The 10,712-nt window shown below is 40.4% G+C and overlaps 3 protein-coding genes across 3 annotated transcripts; all 3 read right to left on the reverse strand. All coding sequences in view use genetic code 12, as the record gives it.

Annotated features, from left to right (window-relative positions):
- Positions 1-3,865: 3,865 nt before the first annotated feature.
- PICST_72128 (predicted protein) lies at positions 3,866-5,020 on the reverse strand. Its single transcript, XM_001384481.1, has one exon. It carries the CDS (start codon positions 4,923-4,925, stop codon positions 3,915-3,917), a length of 1,011 nt encoding a protein of 336 aa, XP_001384518.2. The 5' UTR covers positions 4,926-5,020; the 3' UTR covers positions 3,866-3,914.
- Positions 5,021-5,447: 427 nt separating this feature from the next.
- On the reverse strand, positions 5,448-6,233 carry PICST_26415 (predicted protein; the record flags this gene model as incomplete). Its single annotated transcript, XM_001384482.1, has 1 exon — positions 5,448-6,233. A coding segment is annotated over one exon (786 nt), but the record flags the coding sequence as incomplete, so codon positions are not given.
- An 800-nt stretch (positions 6,234-7,033) lies between these two features.
- On the reverse strand, positions 7,034-8,560 carry GIT1 (permease involved in the uptake of glycerophosphoinositol (GroPIns); the record flags this gene model as incomplete). The annotated part of the gene is made up of 1 exon (XM_001384483.1): positions 7,034-8,560. The coding sequence occupies one exon, from the start codon at positions 8,558-8,560 to the stop codon at positions 7,034-7,036; it is 1,527 nt and encodes a 508-aa protein (XP_001384520.1).
- Positions 8,561-10,712: the final 2,152 nt, after the last annotated feature.

Raw genomic sequence — 10,712 nt, forward strand, 5'->3', positions numbered from 1 at the left:
ATCAAATACTCGCTATCCAAAGGGAACACTTTGCCAAGCTCTACCTGGACTCCCAACCCCAGGAAGCGAAGCGAAGCATTCGGACCTATGTTCAGATGTTCCCGCAAAAAATAGCGGCAAGTGACCAGGCCAAACTAGATGAACCCATTACACTCGAAGAAATAACTGCGGCTTTACAAAGGACCACCAATGACTCAACGCCAGGGGAAGATGGTGCAACATTCCTCTTCCTCAAAGCGACTTGGGACACAGCAGGCCCCTTGCTTGTAAAGGACGCCAACAACATCATGCGAAATGGACTCTTACCATCCTCGATGGCACTAGTACTAATACGCATGATTCCCAAAAGGAAAAAAGCAGACCCCACAGTGGACGATTACCGTCCCATATCCCTCATCAATACCTCATTGAGGGTGATTTCACAGGTCCTCAATATGCGCCTTCGCACAGTAATCAAGAACCTCATTGGCTATGATCAATGTGGCTTCATGCCCGAACGCCAAATGGATTTTCAAATCCAACGGTTCCGGGCCATCATTGACAAGGTAGCAGAAGATCCCGAGAAGCTGAAAATTGCAAATGTGATCATCTTAGATTTAACCAAAGCCTTTGATCGAGTATCACACGACTATTTGTCTGCCGTACTCGACCAAATCGGGTTAGGTCCCAAGTTTAAGCGTATCCTATTACTGGTGACGACACAACAATTTGCAGCCATTTTTACGAACAATACCAAATCCGAAACGTTTCCACTTACGCAAGGCACGAGACAAGGAAACCCGGTTCTGCCGATTCTCTTTAACTTATGTCTTGAACCGCTCCTTTACAGACTCCATAGTAGACTCCAGGGCATTCCTATCCAACTAGATCACCTTCCAGCGCTTACAGCGAAATACTCAGCATTTGCTGACGACCTCACTGTTTTCACAAGCTGTAGAAGGGACCACGAAATCTTGAAAGAGGAACTCTCTCTATTTGAGCAAGCCTCAAACTCCTTGGTGAGCATTTCCAAATCAAGAACAGCATTCTGGGACCAGCCTCCGCACGAAGACATTCAACGGATCCTTGGTTTCGAAGGACTTGCTCTTCGGACATCGGATCACAAATATCTTGGGGTACCGCTAAATGGTTTCAATTGGGAAACTTATACAAAGTCCCTTTCTACTCAACTTGTTCTCCATAGCATTAAAGAATTGCCGATTCACCTCAGATGCACAGGTTTTAATACTTATATCTTTTCAAAGGTATATTTCAGGGACCTCCATGACCCCATGCAAATATCCGATATCAAGAGACTCACCAAAATGGTAAAGGGTCACTTACCTCCAATTGGTGAACAGCATCTATACAATTTGAAAAGCAAAGGAGGCTTCGGTCTCCTCGACATGGAACAGCAACTAAAGGGTCGTCGGGCCAAAGTGATCTATGAAACCTTGACCAACCTGACAGATTGGAATTTAATAGTGTTCCGCGATAAATTGCAATCATTTATGGACTACATCTTTCCACCTCGAACGGTAAACCAAACCCAACGGGAAATAGTCCCATGGTATCGGTTCCTAACGGACCTATATGTACGTGAAGGATCTCGAGCTCGAATTGAATATCTTCATTATGAAAAATTCACCAATGCCGAGAAAGAATGGCTCAAAGCCTGGTTCCAAATTACGAAGGCTAAAAACTTCCACTGGATAAGGGACCGTTTTACGGGACGGACAACTTGGTATCGCAGGGATGTCTACAAACGATTCACTACTGAAGAGAAAGCATATATGGTTAGAAACCCACCAATCAAAAATGATTGGCAACATTGGATTGATCTGGTTGATCCTAGCACATTCCGAAGTCGCTCGGCCAAACTGGCTCAAGCCAAACCAGTCAGTAGTTCTGCAACCTTGAAAGAGAACTTCCAATTAACAGACGATGACTATCAGCAGTTTTGGAAAGCTATAGCTAAAGTACAACGTAGGTATCCAAAAGGGGTGGAGGAAATTCACAGGGTTCACCTCGGTCACAGGGACCGACATGGGTCCTCCGAGGCTCTGCCAGAATGCCTGATGTGTTTCAATGAAATACCAAGACCTCAGTTTTTTCACCATATTTACCAAGATTGTTCAATCAGCCGTACATTATGGGACATACTTCGTCCTACAGAAATCACATTAAATTTAAAGAATCTCATTTGCAATTCTTCACTTTCACAGGCTGCATATCTCTCGTGGAATCAATACCTTTTAGCTGTTCATCTTTTTAGATGCCGACGGCGAAATCCAATGGACAGGGACATTTTCACCTGTTCTATGCTTTCATCTTGGGTATCGATTTTGCAGTCTAGACGTCTTATTTAAACATTTTACAAGTCCGGTAGCTTATACCGTTGTCAAGTTTTTTACAGTTTTCTAAGGATATCACCTAGTTTTTAGGTCATATCACCCGGAGGTTTTTATCCTAGGATTTCCTTCACCATTCGGTATGGATTAGAGGAAGATTTATATACTTTGTAGTTGATAGGTTGGACTTTAGTCGTAATACATGCCATTTCGTAAAAAAAAGGTTTTTATACATGCCATTTCGTCAAAAAAAAAAAAGTTTTTTTACGATCATGACTGATACACTGTAAATTGGAGAACTAAAGGGACTCTAAAGGTTTCAGTTTGGACAGGGAGCTTTAAATTATGCTTGAAAGTAGCCAAAAGTATTGTGTGTTTACCGAAATTCACATAACCATGTCGCACCCTCTAATCTGGTGGTCCTCCTTGGCGAGTCCACTAGATGCCGTTAAAACGGGAACTTAGAGCCATATTTCAAGTCAGAAATGCCAACTGCTTCCAAGAAATCGGATTAAATACGCGATAGATCCATGGACGGATTTATTATTCAGAACTGAACCCTATTAAGCACCACTACAGAAAGTTTTGAAACTTCGATTTCGAAAAGTTTTCATTTTCACGTGACTGGACAGGTACAGGACCAAGAAATGGCTGCAAATGATGATGGTGAAATGGTTCCCACTTCTTTAGAGTCTACGACGTGAAACCTATCTACTACAGATTATATAAATCTTCCTCCAATCCATATAGAAGACGGGAGGAAATCCTAAGATAAAAACCTCGAAATGAAATTACCTAAGAACATAGGCGATATGCTTGGACTACTCTAAAAGGCTTAACAAAGGTATAAAGCTACCGGACTTGTAAAAATGTTTAAAAAAGACGTCTAGACTTGACAACCGATTCCCGAGATGAAAGCATAGAACTGGTGAAGAAAACCTAAGGTTGACGTCGACATCTAAAATGTGAATGAACTGTCAAAAGGAATTGATTCAGTGAGAGTTGTGCTTCTATTTCAATCACATTAGTCTTCAGTTACACGAGTGAAATTATTTCAAACAGAATCTTTTCTCTTTTATTGTGCCACTTATTTGAAAACAACCATTTCCTATTATACGAACATGCACTTTACTGCGGAAGCAAAGAATTGCGCAACAACTCTTATCACTAATATTTGTCTGTACTTCTTATTTTGACAATGTATATTCATGAAGAAGAGCCTACTAATTATCAACAAACTCTAGAGCTACCTCTTATGTTTTCAGAATCACACTTCGATACCCAATCAAGTGGTTGATTGCCAAAGTTTTATTCCCTTAGTCAGTCAAAAGCTTATAGAGATACTTGCAAAAAAACGAAGCAAATATCAAATATGTGCCACATATAGTATTATCGTCCAGTATTGGTCACCTACCTATGTCCATATATCATGTATGTATTCAGTATGCTATTTGATACTATTGCTACTACATATTTGCTATTATGAAAGATTATCGAGAATACATTGTCCACCCTTTACTGAGAGAGTGTATTTTGTCGCAATGTCATTTATTAATCTATCTACTTAAAACTGCGAACCATCAGTTAGTTTCCGTCCTCTCCTCTTTCTTTGGTCCACTCAGAACTTCCTGTTTGTCTACCTTTAGGCAATTCTTGAGTCATTGTGGGCGTTACTTTGTGGTCTTTAAGTTGCAAAAGCTCACGATTGAGAACAACTATCACATCATTGTAGCATTTGGTTAATTTCTCATCCTGTGAAGCGGTATCCAAACATTTGTAATACCTAAGCAATTTATTGCAATTTATTGCATTGATAAATCTCAGAAGTTGTTTCAAAGACGGAATTATGGTGCTTTTGTCGATTTGGTTGGAATCTGTGATATATTTCGAACTCAAGTCTATTATATAGTTGTCGTTGTAACCAATGACAAAACTCATCTTTTTATTCCAATTGTTACAGTAGAGTAGAGGCTCATCAAATACAGCTTCACAGGGATCTAAATGGACCCACCTCTTCAACCCATACGAATAGTACTCACACCATACATGGTCTTCCATGTTCCAAACATATCTGACTCTATCTCTATCTTCTGCAATCATGGCTCTGAGTATGAGGGTGAAGCAATTGACCCATTCTCCACATCGGCCTCTACGAGTTTTCAAGAGTGAAACAGGGTTATTAACTCTAGGGAACTGGATTCTACTATTACATTCACGGCATTGATAGTTTTCAACGACTGAAACCTGGTCCGGATTCAGGCTCCCACTGAATCGAGATCCTCCGAGACCGACAACATTACTTTCGCTATGACAAAGAGGACACTCTGGCTTGTTTACCCACTTAAAAAACGAGTTCTTGAAATAATGTAGTAATTCCTTGACTACCAAGTCGTCGTATTGCAACTCCAGATGAGGCCCATTCTCCCTTTCCCGCTTATCTACATTCTCGTAAATCAGTGCGAGGTCAATTGTATCCAAAACAGTATTCATATCCAAAGGATCTTTGTATTTGTCCATGATATTCGACATGCCCAATATGGTTTCATATAGTTGTCTGGCATTTTGGGGCAATTTTCTTAGACGATAGGACATCATATCCCTAGGTGCCTTCTTGGCTTGTTCTAATGTGTTCAGAGCATAGATAGAGATCAATCTTTCGGCTAAGTTTTTGTAGTCCTGTTTCACTGAAGACATATTTGGGAGATGGTAGATAAATAATACTTGCTCGTTCTGATCTGAAATAATTAGTCTCAAGAAATCTAAAGTATGGAGTGCGAAGTAAAACTTTAGGAGTAGTAATATGCGCTTCTATTTTGAGTGTCTATAACTATGTACACATAATGACTAGAACGAAAACAATTCGCTTATGATTTTAAGCTTTCTTAATGGTCTTCATTATTATCGTTTATCCCTTAAACCATCTTCTTCGTTACCTTGAATTTCTTCACCTTCATCTTCGTATTCATCATCATCTTCATCATCATCGTCTTCATCTTCTTCGTACTCATCTTCGTCTTCATCTTCTTCATCTTCTTCATCTTCTTCTTCATCTTTCCCATTTTCCTTATCTTGCACTACTTTCTTCTCGAAATCCTCTGGTTTGGGAGTAGGACCTTTCTTGACCTTTCTAGGTGGAAGAACTTCATTAAACGCTTTCCCCCAGTCTTTACCGGTTTCAAACCACTTGCAACATAATTCGTAGACATGCGACGTAGCCAACACTTGACGACCATTCATCTCGATGTATTTGTCAATTGGCAACTTCCCAACTCTCAACCCAAGTTCCTTGGCTTTGTTCACACACAATAACTTGTGTCTGTTTTTGTCTACTATTCCTCCAATGATGTATGTGTGATCAGGCTCCAAATCGTTGATCACTTCGTCTGTGTCTGCCGTTAAGTAAACATACTTACTTAACTCTTCCGGCGAATCAATAGGCAAGATATCAGCCAATTTGTCGTTTTCTTCAAACTCGATATTCTTCCATAATTTGTATTGCGACACCAGCTTGTCAAATCTCTGCTTTAAGGTTTTGTTAAAGGAGGAAATCTTCAAACTCACTTCATACTCACAGTGTCTCTTAGCCGAATACGAGCGTGCGATCTGGTTTGAAAGTGAAACTATCTCTTTCTGGTTCATAAGTTCATCAAATTCGCAATCCATTATCACATGGACATTGGTAGCAATCTGATTCTTAGGCAAAGTTTTGGGCCTTCTAGCCATATGGTAGTTTGTTTCTTCATCCACAATTCCTTGTTCCTTTCTTCTTTTGGCAGCTGCCTTCTTCTTTTCCTTCTTTATCTTACGATATTCAGATTTTGTCTCGTCCCATTTTTTCTGACGCTGGAGCTTCTTATATTGATTTCTAGACATTCCTTCAGGTAATTCGACTCTGGCCCTCTTTCTGGCTGCTTCAATTTCTTCAGCACTTGGGGGTGGGTTTCTTTTTTTCGTCAGAGTTTTGACTGGAGCTTCAGCCACCAGATTAACCTCTGCCGATACATTTTCTACAGATTTTTCAGTCATTTTGGCCCAATTAAATTGGATAGCACTAAATAGCAAACTCGATCTCTCATCTCCATCTCCAAACTTTTCAACTTACATATACACACTGCATGTAGTCGATTTAGTGTAAAATGCACGTGATACATATATAAGAGTCTATAACTCAATTGCCAATGATAGCTTAATAAGGAAACTTTCCACAGAAAGTTTACTGACAAAAATCTAATACTCAAATACAAATATTATCACTATCTCTGTATAGCTTTATACACTTCAATGCAAACCGGGAAGTATTAGACAATACTGTAGAACTGTTTATATGTTCATTACCTCCAGCAACTAATCTTGAAGAATGTCGCATATGAAGTTTACTCTCTACGACATCCTTATCATATAAACTAAAGAAAGAAAGTTTTCACTTCTGTATTATCATCTTACAGCTAAACTGGCAGTTTTGCGCAACCGAGCCCAAATATAGTGGTTATTAGTACTATGCCCGAGTGGAAAAATACAAACACCACTTCCAATCATTCTAGCTGACGCAATACATTTTTTTGTTCGTAACAGATTGTATGAAGTTACTTTTCGCAGCCATTTTCGCAATCGTACTACAGCAAGATTATATCAACTAAATTCAAATTAAACTTTATAAATAGAAGTGAAAAGAGTGTAGATTCTTAAGAATAAACATGATTAGTTTATTTCTTGACAGAGAAGTCATCGTCGGTAGATTCAAGGTCTTCTTCTTCGTTGTTTTCAGATGGAATACCGAAGTGACCCTTCCAGCCATTTTCAAGCAAGTAGTTCTTGAACTTAACATCTTCCTCTAACAAATCTTCTTCCTTCAAGTGAGGAATGAAGAAGAAGGTAACCAAGACACCGGCCAAACCACAAATAGCAGCGATAATGAAAGTCCATCTGTCACCCAAGTTAGTTTGGATAGGAGTGAAGGTCTTAGTACCAACAACAGCACCAACTTTACCAATTGCGGCAGAAAGGCCATAGGCAGTTCCTCTGATTGGTGTAGCGTAAGATTCAGATGAAATCAAACCCATACCGTCACCTGGACCCATGTTACCACAGGACATCATTAAACCGTACAAGACAATGAAGAGAGCAGTGATATGTTTCACCTTGTTGTAAGCCAAGCCAACAATCAAACCAAAGACAATATAACCACTGAAACCAAGCATGATAGTGTACTTTCTACCGATAACATCATTCAAGTAAGCACCGATGAAAACACCTGGCAAGGCAAGTGCACCAATCAACAAGTTCCATTCGGCAATCAATTCCAAGTTATTCTTTTCAGATGCTGGAATAACGTTGGCGATAATACCAGCAGAGAAGATACCGTTAGGGAAAGTAACAAAATCGTACAAGAACCAAGCTACCATTGTACCAATCATTCTTGGCCAGTAGTACTTAATAGCCAACCAGTATGGAGCAACTTGCTTGATGGCGGACTTCTTGTACAACACAGAGGTAGACATCTTCAATCTGAAGTAGAAAATAGACAAGGGCCAGAAGGCTCCAATGGCAAACATGGTTCTCCAGAGACCTTCATAGTGCTTTCCTGTGATCTTGTGGACAATCAAGAAAATGATCAATGCAAATGGACCTCCGAAGGAAAGTGGCAAGTTGGTACACAAGATGAAGGCACCACCTCTTCTCCTAACAGATTCATTGGCAGCTTCGGAAGCAGTAACAGATGAAGATGGGTATTCAGCACCAATTCCGAAACCAGTGACACCTCTACAGATGATCAACATCCAGAACATACCGTTGACAGTAGCACCATGAGCAGCAGCACACAAAACAGTACCGAGAATCAAGAAGAGTGTGGCAGTAATAATGGACCACTTTCTACCGAGGTAGTCACAGGTAAGACCGATGGCAACCTGTCCAAGAATAGTACCGACAAGAGATGCGTTAGAGACACTAGTAGACATAGATGCGGTATATTCTTTGGGGTATTCAATAGCGAATACCTTGTTCAACATGGACATGACGTTATTTTGATAACCATCTGAGATCAAAGCGAAACCAGCACAAAGAATCATCAAGACATCTTTCAACTTGGCACCACCGGCCAATCTTTGCCTTCTCAAATCAGCATCGTACTTGAAACGCTTTCCATCATGCTGAGGGATTTCAGTAGTCTCGATGTAGTCTTGCTTGACAATTGAAGTATTTTTGTTGTCTCTGAGATCGTCGGTGTTCATTCTGGAAATGCAGTAGCAAGTGAGACTATGATAGTTAAGCTAGAGAACAATAGTCATGGTGTGGACAGAATTGAAAGAAATGAAGTCATTTATATACTAGTCCTGTGAAGTAGAACCCCTCCAGGCAAGTTGAAAAATGTAGTATACAGAAACTAGTAGAGGAATAGCTACCCCAAAAAAAAATTGATCCACGCGTTCACCAATGCTTCAGCGGCTGGTCCCGCAGCGACAGAAAGGACTTTTGAAATACAACGTTGTCAAGGAAGGCGGATTGATTGTGAAAATATTTGCAAATTAAGGTACTTAATGCATCGGAGGAGATGCCGCAAACGACAACGTTGTTTGAAGCCTACATGTCCTTGGCTTGGTTAACGAGACAAGCAAGGAAAACGTGCTCTTGTCAAGTCCAGATTAACTTCATGCTACAGATGAGATACTATCACAATTAAGGGTGAAAAAGCTACTTCTCCAACAGCTGATATGGGTTGCATAATGGGTGCTAAAAATCCTGCACCTGTATGGATGGCTCTCTCACATATGCATTGTTCCTCTTGAAAAGCCTCCTGGTCTAACAAAAGAAACCATGAAAAATACCGAGACCTATGGAGGGAAATGTCGCAAGATTCCTGGGCTTGGCTGGGAGCATGTCGCCTAGCCAATTACAGTGTGATAATTGTATGGGAAAGCTGAAGTTGCTTTGGTTTGGGTTCCCACGTGCCGAGAGCCCCCTACAAAAATAATACTTCAAGTTTGAGTTATTATGAAGTGCAAGCTTTTCTAGGCGCCTATCTAAGAGTATCACTCGGCTACAAGTCCCGATAAGCGTCTTGGCCATAAGTGCCATAGAATTGGCACCATGTTGGATGAATCAACCGCAAATCGAAACATAGAGAAACCTACAGATAATTTGAATGACAATAAAAATGTCCTTGATTTTTTACCCCGATTTCATCTATCCCCGATTTCATTGCTTCATTTCGCAGTGCACTACAACATTTCCGAGCTTCTGCTAGCGGCAGCCTGATATTTTCTGGGCCGGTTGGATGTGAAACTTGAAGCAAGACTAACCGCTCGTGGTGCAAACACTTGCCATATGGGGTAATTCTATGAGTACCCGCTGCAACTTTTATTGCACGGCTCTAATCAAAAATAGGTTTAAGGTACAGGATCCCAAACTGTGACACACGTCGTTACAACTTGATTATACCCTTCTTTCTTTACCGTGTATACCTGCCGCTGGTCGCTACCACCTGAACCAATGCTACAGCCATCCCGGGGTGTTTCCTGTGCGTATTGTGGTCGTTTTCCAGGAAAAATACTCGCACAACAGGCTGTCAACTTCTGGCCAGAGAACTGTCTCTGAAATGGAATTGCGACATTTCTGTAGATAATATAGTTATAAAACCTCTTCTGTCTTAGAAAAGGCTGTAGGCGGGAACTAAAAGAGGACATCCTCAATTCTAAATCACAATCTGGACCAGCTCAGATATCTATCTAATTATCAGCATGTGGACGTTAAGAGAAAATGGGGTCTCCTTGACGAATGCCGAAATAATAATCACAACCGCAGCTACTAGTTATCTACTAGGTATCGCTTAGTGCTTTGGCCACCTGGGCCATCTCCATGTAAACCATTGCCAATCGCTGTCTCAAACAAGTAATTAATATGCTTCATTGTTTCGGGATCCGGAACGTGCTCCGGCAAACAGTATTACGAACAGAAAACGGTAATGGTTAAATTTTACGAGATGACATCCAACAAGAATCAATGCTTAGAATATTAATATGAATATTTTGCAATAGCTTATTGTAGACCCACAAACAGCTTAGAGGTTACCGTGAACGCTCTTGAAATTTCTTATTGTTGGAAGCTTGGCTAGCGACACTTGAGATGCAGACCAAAGTCTAATCGACCGTTGGGATGCTTCATTTAGGAGATCAGACGTTTGCTGCACTTCAGGAGGGCACCGTGGGTCTATTTTTAACAGACCAGCAAATCGTAACCGTATTACCACATAATTTAAAAGTACGGTTACTGCTACAGAATGAGAATTATGCAACGAAAGTCGAGACGATTTGAATTGAATAAATAATTAATAAATTTGCAACCCATCCTATGAGATACTTTTCTTAAGAAAGAAAGTGCCTACCC

The sequence above is a fragment of the Scheffersomyces stipitis genome, chromosome 4, assembly GCF_000209165.1.
Source record: "Scheffersomyces stipitis CBS 6054 chromosome 4, complete sequence".
NCBI lineage: Eukaryota > Fungi > Ascomycota > Pichiomycetes > Serinales > Debaryomycetaceae > Scheffersomyces > Scheffersomyces stipitis.